Consider the following 17873-nt stretch of genomic DNA (forward strand, 5'->3'; position numbering starts at 1 on the left):
TATATATATTGTACTACATACAGTAGTACAATAGACTTTTAGTATTTAGTTTTTCTTCTTATTTAGTATTTATTATTTTGTTTAGTATTTTGTATTTAATGTTTTAGTATATTGTTGTTTGATGTCTTTGTGTATTAAGCTGCTGGACCCTAAATTTCCCCAAGGGGATCAATAAAGTGTACATCTATCTATCTAGACCACATACAGTAGTAAAATATGTGTACAAATAAAAGTAGTTCTTTTTTCCCAGTCAGCTCTGTAGTAGTCGTATTTCCCATGTCACCTGAACGCAGCACCAGGTTGGTTTCTATAGCAACGCCTGACAACAGCGAGGAAGATGGTTTACAGTAAGCTACCACACATCTAAAAACCAGTTTAACGCTCAAAAATACCCATTAAAACATCTTTATGTGTGTTTTAATGCTGATAATAATCTCTGCTGGTTGTGTGTTTAACGTTTCAACGCTTAAATGATCTTTACCGGTTTCAGTTTGTTCTCTTTAGCGCAGTTAATGCAGGCAGATTATTTAGACTGACGTGTTTTACCTAATGTCATTATAACAGTGAATAATAACGATGTTAATAAGACGATTAACTTGTCATATTGCTGCTAAATGTGTTTATTAGGTAGTAGAAGTAGTACTTTTCATAGTAGAAGTACTTTTATAGCAGAAGTAGTACTTTTCATAGTAGAAGTAGTACTTTTTATATTAGAAGTAGTACTTTTATAGTAGAAGTAGTACTTTTTATAGTAGAAGTACTTTTATAGTAGAAGTGGTACTTTTTATAGTAGAAGTAGTACTTTTATAGTAGAAGTAGTACTTCTTATAGTAGTAACAGTAGTACAAGTAATAGAAGAAGTACTTTTTGTAGTAGAAGTACTTTTATAGTAGAAGAAGTACTTTTTATAGTAGAAGTACTTTTATAGTAGAAGTAGTACTTTTTATAGTAGAAGTAGTACTTTTTATAGCAGAAGTAGTACTTTTTATAGTAGAAGAAGTACTTTTATAGTAGAAGTACTTTTATAGTAGAAGTAGTACTTTTTATAGTAGAAGTAGTACTTTTTATAGCAGAAGTAGTACTTTTATAGTAGAAGTACTTTTATAGTAGAAGAAGTACTTTTTATAGTAGAAGTACTTTTATAGTAGAAGTAGTACTTTTCATAGTAGAAGTACTTTTATAGTAGAAGTGGTACTTTTATAGTAGAAGAAGTACTTTTATAGTAGAAGTAGTACTTTTATAGTAGAAGTGGTACTTTTATAGTAGAAGAAGTACTTTTCATAGTAGAAGTAGTACTTTTATAGTAGAAGTAGTACTTTTTATAGCAGAAGTAGTACTTTTTATAGTAGAAGAAGTACTTTTTGTAGTAGAAGTACTTTTATAGTAGACGTGGTACTTTTATAGTAGAAGTGGTACTTTTTATAGCAGAAGTAGTACTTCTTATAGTAGAAGTAGTACTTTTTATAGTAGAAGTGGTACTTTTATAGTAGAAGTAGTACTTTTTGCAGTAGAAGTAGTACTTTTATAGTAGAAGTGGTACTTTTTATAGTAGAAGTAGTACTTTTTGTAGCAGAAGTAGTACTTTTATAGTAGAAGTGGTACTTTTATAGTAGAAGTACTTTTTGTAGCAGAAGTAGTACTTTTATAGTAGAAGTGGTACTTTTTATAGTAGAAGAAGTACTTTTTGTAGTAGAAGTAGTACTTTTATAGTAGAAGTGGTACTTTTTATAGTAGAAGTGGTACTTTTATAGTAGAAGAAGTACTTTTATAGTAGAAGTGGTACTTTTTATAGTAGAAGTACTTTTTATAGTAGAAGTACTTTTATAGTAGAAGTGGTACTTTTATAGTAGAAGCAGTACTTTTATAGTAGAAGTAGTACTTTTTATAGTAGAAGTGGTACTTTTTATAGTAGAAGTAGTACTTTTATAGTAGAAGTGGTACTTTTTATAGTAGAAGTGGTACTTTTTATAGTAGAAGTAGTACTTTTTATAGTAGAAGTAGTACTTTTTATAGTAGAAGTGGTACTTTTTATAGTAGAAGTAGTACTTTTATAGTAGAAGTGGTACTTTTTATAGTAGAAGTAGTACTTTTATAGTAGAAGTGGTACTTTTTATAGTAGAAGTAGTACTTTTTGTAGCAAAAGTAGTACTTTTTATAGTAGAAGTAGTATTTTTTATAGTAGTAGTACTTTTTATAGTAGAAGTACTTTTTGTAGCAGAAGTAGTACTTTTTATAGTAGAATTAGTACTTTTTGCAGTAATACTAGTAACAGTAATAATAGTATAAGTAGTAGTTGTTACAGTAGTAGTAGTACTTGTAGTAGAAGTGGTATTTTTTGTAGTAGTAGTATTAACAGTAGTAGTAGTAGTAGTAGTAGTAGTAGTATTAACAGTAGTAGTAGTAGTAGTAGTAGTAGTATTAACAGTAGTAGTAGTAGTAGTAGTAGTAGTAGTATTAACAGTAGTAGTAGTAGTAGTAGTATTAACAGTAGTAGTAGTAGTAGTAGTAGTAGTAGTATTAACAGTAGTAGTAGTAGTAGTAGTAGTAGTAGTATTAGTAGTAGTAGTATTAACAGTAGTAGTAGTAGTAGTATTAACAGTAGTAGTAGTAGTAGTAGTAGTAGTAGTAGTAGTAGTAGTAGTAGTAGTATTAACAGTAGTAGTAGTAGTAGTTATAGAAATAGCAGTAGTATTAACAGTAGTAGTAGTAGTAGTAGTAGTAGTAGTAACAGTAGTAGTAGTAGTAGTATTAACAGTAGTAGTAGTAGTATTAACAGTAGTAGTAGTAGTAGTAGTAGTATTAACAGTAGTAGTAGTAGTAGTAGTAACAGTAGTAGTAGTAGTAGTAGTAGTATTAACAGTAGTAGTAGTATTAGCAGTACTTTTTGTAGTAGCAGTAACTTAGAGTTTCCCTGTTGAGCTGTGGTGGAAGTATAGTAATAAAAAGAGGAACTTTGAAACATAGAAGACTTGATTTGACTTTGATTTAATGTAGTAAAGAGATGAGAGACAAAGAAAGAAGATGCTTAGTGAGTCTGTCCTCAGCAGACATGTTTGACCCTCTGTGTGTCCGTCCAGTCACAGAGGACTTGGTTCGCCGGCGGGCCGAGCACAACGAGTGTGAGATCTTCTCTCTGGAAGAAGTTTCTCTTCATCAGCAGGACATCGAGAGGATCGAACACATCGACAGGTGGTGCAGAGACCTGAGGATCCTCTACCTGCAGAACAACCTCATCCCCAGAATAGGTAACGCATCCATCTGTGAGTCTGATAATAACTTGATTATAAATAATAATATCTAAAATATTAACAGCAACGTGTTTTTAACCTCTTTAGAGAACCTGGGCCGCCTGAAGACGCTGGAGTATCTGAATCTGGCTTTGAACAATATCGAAGTCATTGAAAACCTTGAAGGTCCGTTTACAGACAGTTTCTGTTTAACTTGGAGGCATTAAAATGTTTTAACTGGACACACTTTAAAATATCACACAAGAATTTTGTGAAATCAACTAATATTTAGTCACAACCTTTACTTAAGTACATTATTTATATATATATATATCTTGTATTTTTCTTATACATTGTACTTAATATCTATAATTAATATTTACAATTTCAAGTTAATTCAGCCAAAGTAAAGTTTCAGGGTTTTTTTTCAATATTGTTCACTCGACTCATTAAATAAAGTTTCTAAATAAACACGATCAGTATATCAGCAGATTTCCCAGCATACATTATTTGGGAATTTAAAAAATCTTTTTTGTAGTTTGAAGTAAAAATACATGATGGAAACTAGCTGTGTGTCTTTCTTACATGTTAAAATAAGTCACAAGTCATTTCTTTTCATAATAGTAGAAACTATGCAAATCACGATGAAGGTTAATAATGAATTCAGCGGTCTTGAGTCACATAAACAGCTCGTTCTGGTGTCTGCAGGCTGTGAGAGTCTCCAGAAGTTGGATCTGACGGTGAACTTCGTCGGTCGGCTGAGCAGCGTTGAGTCTCTGCAGCACAACGTTCACCTGAGGGAACTCTTCCTGGTGGGAAACCCCTGCACTGAGTTTGAGGGATACAGACAGTATGTGGTGGCCTCGCTGCCTCAACTCAAGGTAACTTCACTCAAACTGAAAATACCAACTCAGAGAAAGAAATAGTCCTACGATGGGGAAATTTACATTATTGCAGCAGCAATAAGAGGATAATAAAAATAAGAGTGTCAATAAAAAAGAATAAGAACAATAAATAATAAGTCAGTACAAAAGCAATAAAACAAAAAGTATTCAAAAATATGATAATAAAATAATCGTAACATTATGAGAATTATGTGATTTACTGAAGGTTACAGGAACATTTTTTTATAGTATTCGCAATGATTTTTGTTTTTTATGAAAACACAGTGAGTCTTTTGCTAGCTCTTGAAAGAAGTAAGCGACCAGAGAAAGTTTTTATTAATAAAAGTTTGCATTACAATGGTTCGTTTGGTGTTAAAATATGTTCCTTCATTATATAAGAAGCTGAAATTTGTCTGAAAGTCGCCATGTCTTGTGTACTTGTGCAAATTAGTTAATAACAGTAATCTTTTTTCAGTTTATGTGTTTCTTTAGCCCAAAAACATTTTTAATCATAATCTTTTAAAGGATAACTCTCTTATTATTTGCTGACATTAACACACATCACTTCAGAAGTTCAACAGGGCAAGAAGCACCAGCAGGGAGAATAACGTTATAATAACTCTTAGAAATGATCATTAGAGCTTTAAAATGAGCTGTAATGATCTTTTAACTGCTGGAAAAGCTGAAAGGCAAAGCTTAAGAAATGATCAACAACAGCAGGTTGGTGCTGAAACCAAATGTTAAGAAAGAAAATAAGTAAATCTGTTCAATTCTGAAGGTTTTATTTTTCTGTCCTCAGTTTCTGGACGGCACAGAGATCAACCGGTCGGAGAAGATTCGAGCCCTTCAGGGTCTGGAGGAGGTGAGGAGGCAAGTGTGGCAGCAGGAGCAGGAATACGTGAGGAAAAGAGCAAGAGAGAAAGAGGAGGCACAAAGGAAGGCGGCAGGAGAGGAGAGGAAAGGAGACAAGGAGGGAAAGCCGGGTTTCGACGGTCGTTGGTACACTGACATCAACAACACAAAGTGAGGAGACACACAATGATTTCCTGCTGACTCCAAATGAATTCATACTCATTACAATACTGAAGCTGTTCTTTAGATAAGAGCTGCATTTAGATGTGTGGGTCATCCAGTGAGTTTACATGCAGTTTAATAAGCACGTTACAGTCGGCTCCAGAAAGCTGATTTCTTAACTGTCATATAAACAGACTCAAATGAAAGTTTCTTCACGTTGATTACTCCTTGAAAACATTGATTACTCTGCCTCGTATATGTGCAACCAGGTTTCTAATCAGCTTTTTACAACTTTATATGTGCATAACAACAGACTGCAGACAGAAAGCAGAGATCATTACAGCTCAGATCATTACCTGTGTTACAAATAAGCTCAATCAAAGTCAGACTGAAACTGCAACTAACTTAAATTCAGACACCAAGAAGATGAAAAGACAAAGAAGGAAAGATATAAAGAAGAAAGAGGTTGAGTAAGATGAAAGAATCCAGTTTATTTAAGTTCAGAAGAAGATTTTTAGCTCACTACAAACATATTTATCTCATGTTAAATGTAAAATATAAAGCAGTAAATCCAGCTGTCAGATACAATATCTCCCTCTGAAATGTTTAAAAACTAGAAAGTCTCTCACATCAACGACCACTGCTTCTTTTCACCTTAATTAAATAAACTACACCGAACTTGGAAGGATTAAAGTTTTCACTCTGGTAACTGAAGTGTTACTGTGTGCCTTTAGTTAACAGTGTTTTCTGTCCCTGTAGTCCAGGGTCGAAGGAGGATAAGGAGAACCAGGAGGTGGAGGAGATCACGGACTCGGATGAGGAGCGACGGGAGAAGGAGTTCTGGCACACGCCGTGTTCATTTACCCCCGAATCTCGTCTGGAGACTCACCGCCACCTGGAGGAGAAGAAGAGGGCCGAAGAGAAGTAAGTGCACATGATTTAGATTTTTATTGTCATGTAAATGTCAGTTATTACAGTTATTAGGCATTTTTTTTAGCTTCCAACTAACTTCCACCTTTATGGAGTTGTTTTCCTATCTTAAATCATACTCTCAAATTAATATACCACTCTCGTGAATAAAGATAGGGAAAAACTATAATTTAAGCATAAACAGAGGCTACTAGAGTGTGAGGGCAGGGTTTTAAATGAAATTATTTCAAAAATCTGAATGTGAAATCAATAAAATCATGCTCTCAAATTGATATATCATGATTTTGAATAAATATAGGAGAGAAAAAAAACCTCTATACGCCTTTATCATTCCTCTTAGTATGAGTGATCTTTTCCCTCTTCAACCTGAGGAGACAAAACAACTGGAAACACTTTGAGTTCAGTTTGAGTTTTTAATAATTTGACATAAAACAACATTAAAAACAGTCCAAGAAATAATTAATATTAATGACTTCCACTTAAATAATACCAAACTGTATTTACAATATAAAAGATGCATTTAGGTTTTTGTCAGATTTTTGACTTTGGACATAACTGAGTGATGTAGAGATGTAGTTCCATGTTTTCACCACCAGATGTCACTGTAGCATCAAACATTATGCAGGTGATGCTGCAGCACACACTGACACACAATCAGCAGGCTGGTTCAGTTTTCTTCTAAATGACACTTCAACAGATCAAACCCGCTGTTAAAGATAACTGAAGCTGACACATGCAGCCCCTGACCAGCAGTATATGAACACCTGAGCAGTCATAAAGGCTTCTACTGAACACACATGTAATAATTTGTCTTCTGTATAGTTTTGTTTTATTGTAATGAAGAAAAAGGGTCTTGGGGGAAATGTCCGACTTCAGTGGGTGTGTTTGTGTCTCTGTTTAATGACTGCAGTTGGAGAAGCATGTGCATCTGTGTTTGATTGACAGGTGCTGGAGGACTACTGGTATCAAACCGTATGTACATGCTGCTGTAGTTATAAGTCATGGACAGACAGCATGTTAAGATAAGATATTCCTTTATTAGTCCCATGATGAGGATATTTACAGTACTGCAGCAGCGAAGAGGGCAGTAAAAATAGAAGAGCATCAATAAAAAATAATAAAGAACAATAAATAATAAGCACAACAGCAATAAAAAATAATAATGAAAAAAAGAAGAGAGAATAATAAAGAAATGTTACTAACAGAAGGTTTGAAGAGCAACAACCAAACCAACATTTAGCTGGACTGAAGTGACTGTTGTTTAATGTGCTGCAGCTAACTAGCTAATCCAGCTTCTAACAGACATCAGTGGTGCATTTTCCCCGATTAATCTTTGTTTGGTGACTTGTTCAACAAACTAATGTGCAAGAGAGGTTGTGTGTTCATGTTTGTAAGTTAGATAATAAGGACATTTTAGAAAGAAAGCTAATTTGTTTTTCCTTGTGTTGTGTAGCAGGATGCAATCAGGCTCAGTGTGACCGTCTGCTCTGCCTACAATAAAACAACACATCATTACTTTATGCAGCATTTGACTTTCTGTATGGAAATAAGATCTCCAGCTATGTAAGCGGATGGTGGAACGGTATTTAATTGAAATAACGTGAAAGTAGTTTGTACTGGGCGGCTGTGGTTCAGGAGGTAGAGCGGTCGTACACCAATGGGAAGAGCGTAGGTTCGATTCTCGGCTCCTCCAGTAGATGTCGATGTGTCCTTGGGAAAAATACTTAGCCCCAAATTGCTCCAGATGGCTACGCCAATGGTGTGTGAATATTAGTCTCCCTCCTGATGAGCAGCTCCTATCATCAATGTATGAATGTGTGAATGTGACATGTAATGTAAAAGCACTTTTAGTGGTCAAAAGACCAGAAAACTGTGATATAGTACAGTCCATTTACCATCCTGAAAGCAAATAATATAAAATATCAATTTCTCCCTTTAGATTTGAATTTTTTCCTCCGAGGAAGATATTTCCAGAGCAGATATGTTGCTATAGCCGATAGAAACATGAATTAACAGCCTCCACTCCTCTAGTAGTAGCTTTATTGTCATTATATTGAGGGTCAGACAACAATAGAACGGAATTTAGATAGCACTCCCTGAGCCATAAGAACATTTAAGATAATTGAAAACAATTTAAGACATAAATAAAACTTTCCAGCAGATGTTTGAACCTGGCTGCAGGGGTTTGCTTTCACAGGAGCATCGGTGAGGTCCAACTTGGCTCGATGATGTTAGATTGGTTTAGTTCCTCTGCTGGGAAAATCATTTCTTTAATGAGCTGCTGTGTGTCAGAGAGTCAAAGTTAGAAGTGTACTCTAAAATATCATTGCATGCTGTCTAACTCAAGGCCATGTAGTGTTATATACCTCAGTAGCTTAATGTAGGTTTTAAACCATTTGTCTTTAGTATTGATGGTGAAATGTGCTGAGGCTACAGGTGATTTTAGTGTAACATGTTGTCCTCTCAGCCAATCGCTTAGTGAACAGATCAATCAATCAATCAATCACTTTAATGACCACATGGCTGAGGTCAGAATCATTTTTTTTTAGTACAAAATGGAAAGAAACGTCAGCTCAACAGCAAAAATCAGACATAAATATTACATTTGACACAACAATTAGCGGGACAGATGAGGCTTGGTCCTCAGGTGCTTGAGCGCAGGTTCATCTGTCGGGTTAATGAGGAGCTTTTCAGAGGAGCAAACTGTTCCGGGATGATTCGGCGGAGACATGAGCAGATTCAGAGGGTCAGAGAGGATTTTGTTCTGACGTTTTGTTTATGTGTTTGTGAGTAATGGATCCGTCGGTGAGGTGGAGCCTGCCAATAATCCTGGATGATTTACTGACGCTGCATGTGTTTAGGTGCACTGAGGAGCAGAGGATACTGGCAGTGACGCCCGCCAGAGACCAGAGGACGAACTTTATTTTAATTAACCTGAAATACTGGATTTAAAGAACTTCAACTTGCTTTCACATCTTGGCAATTTCTCTGTAAAATTAGATTAAAGGGGCAGTGTGTAGAATTTAGTGGCATCTTGTGGGACGGGCTTGGCAGAAATGTAATATAATGTTCATAAGTGTATTTTAAATAGTGTTTAATTACTTCAAAATAAGAATCATTGTGTTTTCGTTAGCTTATAATGAGCCCTTTATATCTACATAGGGAGCAGGTCCACTTCTACGGAGCCCTCCATGTTGCTACAGTAGCCCATAACAGACAAACTAAACACTGTATCTAGAGATTCTAGGTTCTCCTGTATGCTTGGAAGAAAAAGGAAGGGGTATTCATCTGGTTTGAATCTGCAATCTCACCACTAGATGTCACTAAATCCTGCACACTGGTCCTTTAAATTAGCAACAGTTCAGTTTAGAGCTTCACTAACTTGTTGTACTGTTCCTATCACAACCTCTTAACTTTGTACTGAAGCTTCCTGAGAAATGTATAATGTAGGATGAAGCAAAGAGGTTGTGATATGCAGCAGAACAAACTAACAAAGCTGTGAAAAGAACTGTGTTTCTTGCACATGCTCAGTGACGTCTGAATTACACAGAACTACTCTCCTGAAAGTTATTATCTTATTGCTGTTATTAGTCTTTGGAGCCTTTTCTAAAACAAACTAACGTGACCAAACTCTTCATAATGAAGGAACATGACACCCAGTGCAGCGGGTTTCAAGTTTTTAGACAACAACAGAGGACCTTCAAAATATTGCTCAGGGGTTTTTTCCCCCTCATGTTTTAATATTTAACATGTTACTGAATACATATATTGCTGTTTTTAATTCTTTGAAATCAATATGTTTTATATATTTAGTAAATTAATCATGATGTGGGCTTATTTGGAGCACACATGGGCTTAAATGGAGTCACAGTACCAATTAAACCCACTTTATTCATCAAATATCTTTATTTTATATTCCAAAATCTACATGAACTAATGAATACATTTTCAAATGAGAGATAAATGTTGCTTTATAAGAAATGATCTCCCTTATAAATCATGTCAGTATCCATGAAAAACAGCTGAACTTAGATTTTTGTGCTTAATGGGAACACTTACCCTAACAGCTGATCTTAGGTCTTATGAAGGAAGGAAGGAAGGAAGGAAGGAAGGAAGGAACATTTACCCTAACAGCTGAAAACATTGGTTAGAACATTAGAAAAGTCATCAAATGTATTAAGTTACATTACTTTGATGAAGTCATTGAAATAGTTACATTACTTATTACATTTTAAGTAGAGTAACTAGTAATCTATAATCTATTACATTTCTAAACAAACCTTCCCAACCCTGGGAATAAGAGATATCAGACTTTAGATACACACATAATACTGGTTAGTGAATCAGTTCATTGTTGGCTTGGATCCAAACATGAAATTTGATGGCAGCATAAAAAGATAAATAAAAATCCACAGACATGTCCTTTATCATACAGATGATGTACATGGACCTGAACATGTGAAGGTTAAACTGTGCGACTGCCAAACACACTTAACACACTCTGAACACGGCTCTCATAAGACATAAGTGGAGCATTTTCAACAGAAGTGTTTCGGGGCATAATTGTTGCTGACGTGTTCATGTGTGTAACGACATGAAGGCTTTTTTCAGTGTGGCTGCACAGTTTGTTGTCATGTTGATTTTTCAGCACATCCGTTAAAAAAAAAAGGCTGACAGAGCAAGTCACACAAAGTCATCACCTTTTCATTTACATACACAGAGTTTCCAGTTTATCATCAGATAACACTGCTGCAGTCTAATACAGCAACCTGCAGTAAATCCATTCATTTGATTTTGAGTTTATTTATTTATTTTTCTTCATGTTTTTTTATTTATTTTTCAAGTTAAGGACGAATCGACAGTGCAATCAACTTTTGGCACGATTCGTATAATATTAGAGCAGTGATTCTCATCTGAATGGATTTTTCTATTTTTGGCGGGATCTTGATTGTTTTGCCCGTAGCTACTTTTTAGCTGTTTTTTTGGCACATGTCCTCTCTGATAATCCCACTGTACTCTACCTGCAAGGCAGCAAACAACATACTGACACAGTTAGAGACTGGTGAAGAAAGTGGCATGTTTAGCAGATAAAGAGCCAGATATGTTTCTCAAGCGTTGGATGAGACCAAAACTGAGCTAAAAGAGAGTGAATATTGGAGTTACATTAATCAGCTGGACACAAAACATTGATGTTGTTGAGTCAGCTGGATAAACACTTTTCCAAGGTGTTAATACTTAAACGTGTCAGTCAGTTATTGTTGAGTAGTTAAAATAAATAAATTATAGCTTATTTAGGTTTAAAGTCACTGCGGATGCCCTCCTGAACTAATCACGTGAAAGACAGTCGAGTTCGTGCACCAATCAAACCTCAGCATGTTTCAGACCGGTCGGTGGTGAGTGAGCAAACTATTTGTCAAAGTCTAATTAATTTTCGCGCCATGTTGCTAATTAGTGCTCACCCTTAAGGTGACCCTGGTGCTGGGGTGTTAATTGGGTGTGTGTGTTGCACATCCTTTTCTCATTGAGCTTCCTCTCTCTTTCTCTCTCTCTCGCTCTCTCTCTCTCTCTCTCTCTCTCTCTCTCTCTCTCTCTCTCTCTCTCTCTCTCTCTGGCACTCACACACACCTTGTGCCTCTCTGTCACTGCAGTTATATCAGCTGGCAGCTGTGAGGTTTCAGTCAGTGAGAGCAGCCAGTGGACTGACGAGCTGACCCCGAGACATCCGCAGTCACAGTCAAGCCTCTGATTATATCGGTTATTAGCCAGCAGTCTTTCACAACTAATAAACACACACCACACTTAATTTTTTTGTGTTTAACTAACAGAGCGTCAACAAGAAGCTGGTTGAATTATTTCTTTCTCTCACTATAAAATATTTTTCTGCCCTCACAGAGTCTTTCCAGAACGGTCGTATAAATCCTAAAATGTTGTCTCGGTGTTTGCAGCATCCGTCCTCTGTTGTTGCATGGTGTGGGTGTTGTAAAGCCAGGAACTGTAAGCGTGATTAAAGACCATACAAATAAACCTGACATGTAATACATCTCCAGAATAATAAATACACGAAGCCTCCTACACTCATCCAGCTCCTCTGAGACTTCAGGGTCGGTCCAAGCTTTGTCCAAGGGCAGTCTGACAGTGGAAGTGGACTCTGCGATACAAGCCCAGAGCCTTCAGTTCACAGGGGGATAAACTCTCCTGCTGGGTCTGATTGTTAAACCATCAACCCTCTGGTTACTGGACATGCTGACCACTTCTACCAGTATGTGTGTCTCTGTGACTTGTATTTATTCATTTGTTTTCATGCATTTTTAAAGGATGGAAAGACTCGATATTTGAAAAGAATATGGCAAAAACAGTTTGGTGACTGCTTGAGGTAGAAAAGTTAGCAGCTGGAAAGAGAGAAGAAGTGTCAAAGGCCAATGGAAATAGTTTTTTTTAAAACATTAATGCTTCTGTTCTTCTTCTAAAACAAAACCTTCACATCCTGCCCGCCTCCACTCCACCAGTGAAAACAAAGGGTCTGTGTCGATCAGAAGAGACGAATTTATATAAAAATGATAATATCTTTTCATCACGTTGTCTGGAACATGTTTGTGTAACAGAAACATGAACTGATTGACATTTATTCTGATAGAAATGTATGGAAAAAACTTGCATTTTAACAGAAACAAACCTACTGATCAATCCTCCTTGGTTGGTTTGATCATGTGACTCCTGAACGACACATTTCATGACATATTTCTCACGCAAAGTCCAACAATGCTACAAAATACTGTTTAACCCTCACATACATGGAAAAGTCCGGCCAAAATAAATGTGTATATGGTGTTTTTACAGTAAGCGTTAACGTCCAACAGTGTGAACTACAGTGTATTTTTAACACTAACAGGAGGATTTCAGGAAACCGATGGATGTTGACCGATTATGATACCAGCACATCTGTTTTCCAACAAATCGTCCATATTAAACAACCAAATACATGATTTGATCATGTGACTACAGAGCATATTCTAATCTTGCACCACATTCAGCTGTAATCTGCAGGACGACATCATCATCTTCCTGTTACACATCACTGTTAAACATGACATGATGTTTAAATCATGTGACAGCGCTCTGATTAAGGCAAGGCTGGGTATCAGTATGGACCGAAATAAATCGATACCAAGTAGTATCAAAACGTCTCCCGCCATACAATACCTGCAATCGATCCTTTTTGCATCCAGAACTAGAAAATATGACTGTTTGTATGGACTTGCTCACAACCTCAAGCATTCTTCTATTTAATGCAACATGTGATTGGCCCACTGCCACAGCAGCTACAACCCGTCTGTGGTGGTGAAGTCGTGGTGAATTTGAGTTAGCGCGCTTAGCAGTTCAGCAGCCAAGATGCCACCTAAACGCTCTAAAGTGCAGTAAACGTGTAATCGGTATGGAATGAAGTACTCAGTTGGTATCGGTATCACTTTAAGGGTACTTGGATTGGTAGTGGTATCGTAATTTTTTAAACGATACCCAGCCCTAGATTAAGGTCTGGTTAGGTTTAGGTAAAGATGATGGTTTCGGTTCAAATGATCACTTTGTGAAGGTTAGAGAAACAGGTGGCGTGGATTAAAGTTACTACCTCCTTACAGTTAAGCTACCTTCGTCGACATGGCAACAATAATAACCCCGGGGTTAAAGGTTTGGGGACGATCGTCCTCACACTTTTAATGCGGCTGGAAACAGGAAATGAACAGTTGTCTCTTGAGGCAAAGTCAACTGTTGGGTCCATCCACTTCCTCGTCCTCAGAATGACACATATATATATAAACGTCATCATCTGAACTGCACCACTGCTCCAGGTCACATATTACTACAGCTGCTGGATCCCATCAGTCACTCAAACTGAACAATATGTCGCTTTTGGGCGCCTGACATTACGACCTTTTGTGTCGTTCTTCTACCTGTACTGACTTAATCCGTTCAGTGGATCAGCTAAAACACGACCAACTCACATTAAATACCATTCCTTTGTCTTACTGTCTTAATTCTAGCAGTTACATTTCATTCAGTCAGGTTTTTTTTGGTCACAGTAATCCCTGACCCCATGTTCCCTTTACATAAAGATTATTTTAATGACTTCCTTGCAGTGAGGTTTATAGATTTAAAATGTGGGACAGAACAAGCTCTGGATCAGGACTTGGATACCCTCCACTGACGTATTACAAAAGTTAGATTAGCGTGTCTCAAGTAAATGACGTTGACTTCAACATCCATGTCATAATTTTAACCTCTGAAAGCTTTGATATATACTGTAGAAACTGTATATATTCACCTATATTACTCTCCACGTCTCACATTAACCAGAACCTTCCATTTAAGATCATTAAACCCAATTTTTTATGGATTTAGGTATTATATATAGATATTGTCATTGCGTAGTATTATTACAGAGTAAATCAACACCCTGTTTTAGCTTAAAGATGATGTATTTCTCAGGAAACATGTAAATAAGCACTGTCACAATGAACAGACTGGAATCAGGCTCAATTGATAACGGAGTAAACAGCACATATACTTTGTTGACTAAGAAGAAAAGTGGATTTAGTGCCAACTCTTACACCAGCAGCTCTGCAGTCCTACAGCTGATCTTTCACATCTCTGCCCTCCTTGATGTCAGTGCAGTGTTAGACCACAGTGCACTGCTGCAGCCTGCAGGGATTTATACTTTACATTTTGCTTAAGAGTCGGACACAAAGAGGGGAAAAGATCAAGAATTGAATAAAGCTTCTTAATAAGGTCAGAATCAGCTTTTTTTCTGGCCGCTTCTCTGATCAAACAGACTGCAGGAGTAGCTGAATTTTTTCTTTTCTTCTCTTTGTGTGTAAAGAGAGGGGTGTCATATATTTTTCTTGCCGGTTTTTCTATAATAGGGAGGATCTGTCTATTTCACCCTCCACCTCACTGACAGTGCTGAATCACAGCGTTTAGTTTTAATAACATCTCAAGCCGCAGAGTCACGAAGATCTGAGCTGCATACGTTAGCGCTTCCCAAGGGAAACACTTTACATTGGCCTGTTTCCTGGCTGTGAGAGTGTTTCTATTAGGCTTCTGTGTATTTGTATAGTTTCAGTTAATACGTTGTTAAACATTTCTTTAAGTAATATCGACTCGTCCAGTTATCAAAATTTAGCTGAGAAAAAAAGAGGAGGTGATAACAATGTCAACACTGTCCACTCACAGTTATAAAGCAGCTGTTAGTATTGTTGGTTTTTCTTTGCTCTGGTTTCGCCTGTCAGGCTGCAGAAGCTACTCCCCAATCAGCTGATAGATAAAAACCTAAATGTCATGTTTTATCCCAACCAACAGTCCAAAACCGATTCTCAGTTTACCATCACAGAGGACTAAAGACACCAGAAAACATTCATTAATTTGTTTCATAATTATAATTAATATGCACACTGGACAAGAGTGTGAATAACTTAAAGTTGCGGTTGATCATCTTCAGTGTAATCTGTCAAAATGATGAACAGCCTTCCGATTTTTCCATCTTTGTTAAAAAAAATGATGGAAAATATTCAGTTAATTGGACTTCTGCAACCAATCAATCAATACAAAGTAGTGAAAACACCCATAGTGACATCTTCAAATGTGCAAAACCCCAAATACCTTCAGTTTACTGTGATGTAAGATGAAGAAAAGCATCAAATCGTCACATTTTTAATTAAATGAAACCAAACCTATTGTCTTGTTTATAACACACATTTATTGTCTGAGTTTCTTCAGTATATGCATGTGACAGTGTGTGCAGAGAATAGTTGTTTTCATCCCTTATCCTCTTTAATATTTTATTCATAAGTCTCCACAGGAGCGTAATAAACAATGATAAGAAGTCTGGTTGTACCTGGATGAGCCTGATTTAAATGAACCTGGTGTGATGGCAGCGTGAAGAAGCCAACCAGTGATTTTTTGGCTTCCTAATCCGTAACACAAAGCCATCCCGGGGCCTGCGTGTTGTCCAAGCATAAAATCAGGTTGATATGGTGTTGCCGTTTCTATCGTCTCCCTGCGCGTGGCTGTCAGAGCGCGCTGACTTGATGCATGCAGTCGTGCCGTCACTGGGTTGTCAGGAAAGATGAATTTCCTGCTCCTGAGGTGGATTCTCCGATAAGGTCAGCAAGGAGACGCTTCTGTGTGTTAATGGCTGCTCTGTTCCTCCGAGAGGAAGGATAACACCAGACGAGCAGCAGATCCAACCTGCAGTCTGTGAAGCTCAAGTTACAAAAAAGAAGAAAAACTGACAGGCTGATAAATGGACAAAGTTAATTGATGTGCAACGGGTTTGAGAGATAATGTGCAAAGTGTTGTTGGATGTTTAAATGAAGAGATTAAGAAAGTGACGCCAGCTATCAAAACATGGACGACGCAAATATTTGAGCTCCTGGTGGACTAAATAACACTAATATTGAGGATTATTGACTCCTTTCACATCACTGACACTACTGGAGAAATAAGCTGTTACCACATTAAAAACGACATGTGAGTGATGTGTAAGACTGTCTTCACCCGGTTTACTAGACAAAATGATCTAAATGTGGGCTTCACAGTAAAAATCTACCTGGTTTTTATTGATTGATTAATTGTTATTTCCCTTGTGGGTAGTAGTGGTAGTAGCAGTAAACCTTTATTTATACTCAATAGATCATTGAGGATGAACCTCATAACCCTAACCCATCGAGACATTTACAAAGACAGAAAAGGAAAACAACAGCAAATACAATAAAATTCAATTATACAAAGCAATTACAAGTAAAAGGTGGGTCTGTAGAGCTGGTGTGGTAAAGTCCATCTGGGAGACAGAGCAGTTCTGAAAAGGTAGTGACTTAGGCCTGTCACGATAACTACTTTTGTTGGACGATATATAGAGAAAAAAGAATTTAAAAATAATGAGATCTTCTTGCCACATACTCTGGAACATATTCGTATTAATGTAGATGACAGAAACATTCTTTCAGAAATGTATGAGACAAAAACCTGTATTTTTACAGAAACATAACGACTGATATGTCCACTTTCATGCCACACGGGAATCACTGGATCAGCATCACATCCTGTACCAAAAAGTGCTCCAAATTAAACGACTAGATACGTAGTTTGATCATGTTCAACTAATCCTCTGTAGCTCTAATTGAAAGCTCTAGAAAAGGAAAAGCTCAGTTCAGAATTTTTTGGATCAATAAAGTAATTATTTAGTTTATTAAATGTCAGAATAGTGAACCATTTCCATCATGTCATCAAATGTCCTATTCTACCTAACTAGCAGCCCGAAGTTAACAGTGATATAAAAGAGAGAAAAGCAGCAGTTCCTGTGAATGTTTGGCATTTATCAAACAGTTAATTGCTCGATCAATTCATTGTTTGACTGATAATCTCTAATAATATTATACAACACCTCTGCAGTGTGCAATGTTACACCACCAAACAAAAGGTGTGTCCTGTGAGCTGAGTCCTCTCTGCAGTGACGCTGCTGCTGTACTTTAATCAGATGAAGACTTCGCTGCAGCCCGATTCGTTCATGGCTAACTGAAAGCTGTCTGAACGGATCGTCCTCAGCTCCGGACTCTTCAGAAAGCAGCAGTGGAGCTGTCAGCACTGATATCTGCCTGACTCAGCTGTTTGATAGATGCCCCGTCACACCCCTGAGAAAAGTTACAGAGCGGGATTTTATAGGGCAGAGAGCCGCAGTCTGACCTTCACAAGCCAACAGTATATGGCTTTGAATGAGATGGGGGAAGGAGTGATGAAGATACCTGACCTCTGTCTCACCCGACTCATC

The 17873-nt window shown here is 37.0% G+C and overlaps 1 protein-coding gene and 1 pseudogene across 1 annotated transcript in view; one reads left to right on the forward strand and one right to left on the reverse strand.

The window, feature by feature from the left end:
* LOC133991108 (tripartite motif-containing protein 16-like) overlaps window positions 1-17873 on the reverse strand; it is a 445082-nt pseudogene that overhangs the window by 27910 nt on the left and 399299 nt on the right.
* The window catches only part of dnaaf11 (dynein axonemal assembly factor 11), a 43976-nt gene continuing 26440 nt past the window's right edge, over window positions 338-17873 (forward strand). The window contains 6 exon segments of the mRNA XM_062429298.1: window positions 338-347; window positions 3078-3245; window positions 3336-3413; window positions 3936-4108; window positions 4911-5134; window positions 5867-6053. Of these exon segments, the coding sequence (XP_062285282.1) occupies window positions 338-347; window positions 3078-3245; window positions 3336-3413; window positions 3936-4108; window positions 4911-5134; window positions 5867-6053 (840 nt within the window).

Source organism: Scomber scombrus, chromosome 11 (genome assembly GCF_963691925.1).
Source record: "Scomber scombrus chromosome 11, fScoSco1.1, whole genome shotgun sequence".
NCBI lineage: Eukaryota > Metazoa > Chordata > Actinopteri > Scombriformes > Scombridae > Scomber > Scomber scombrus.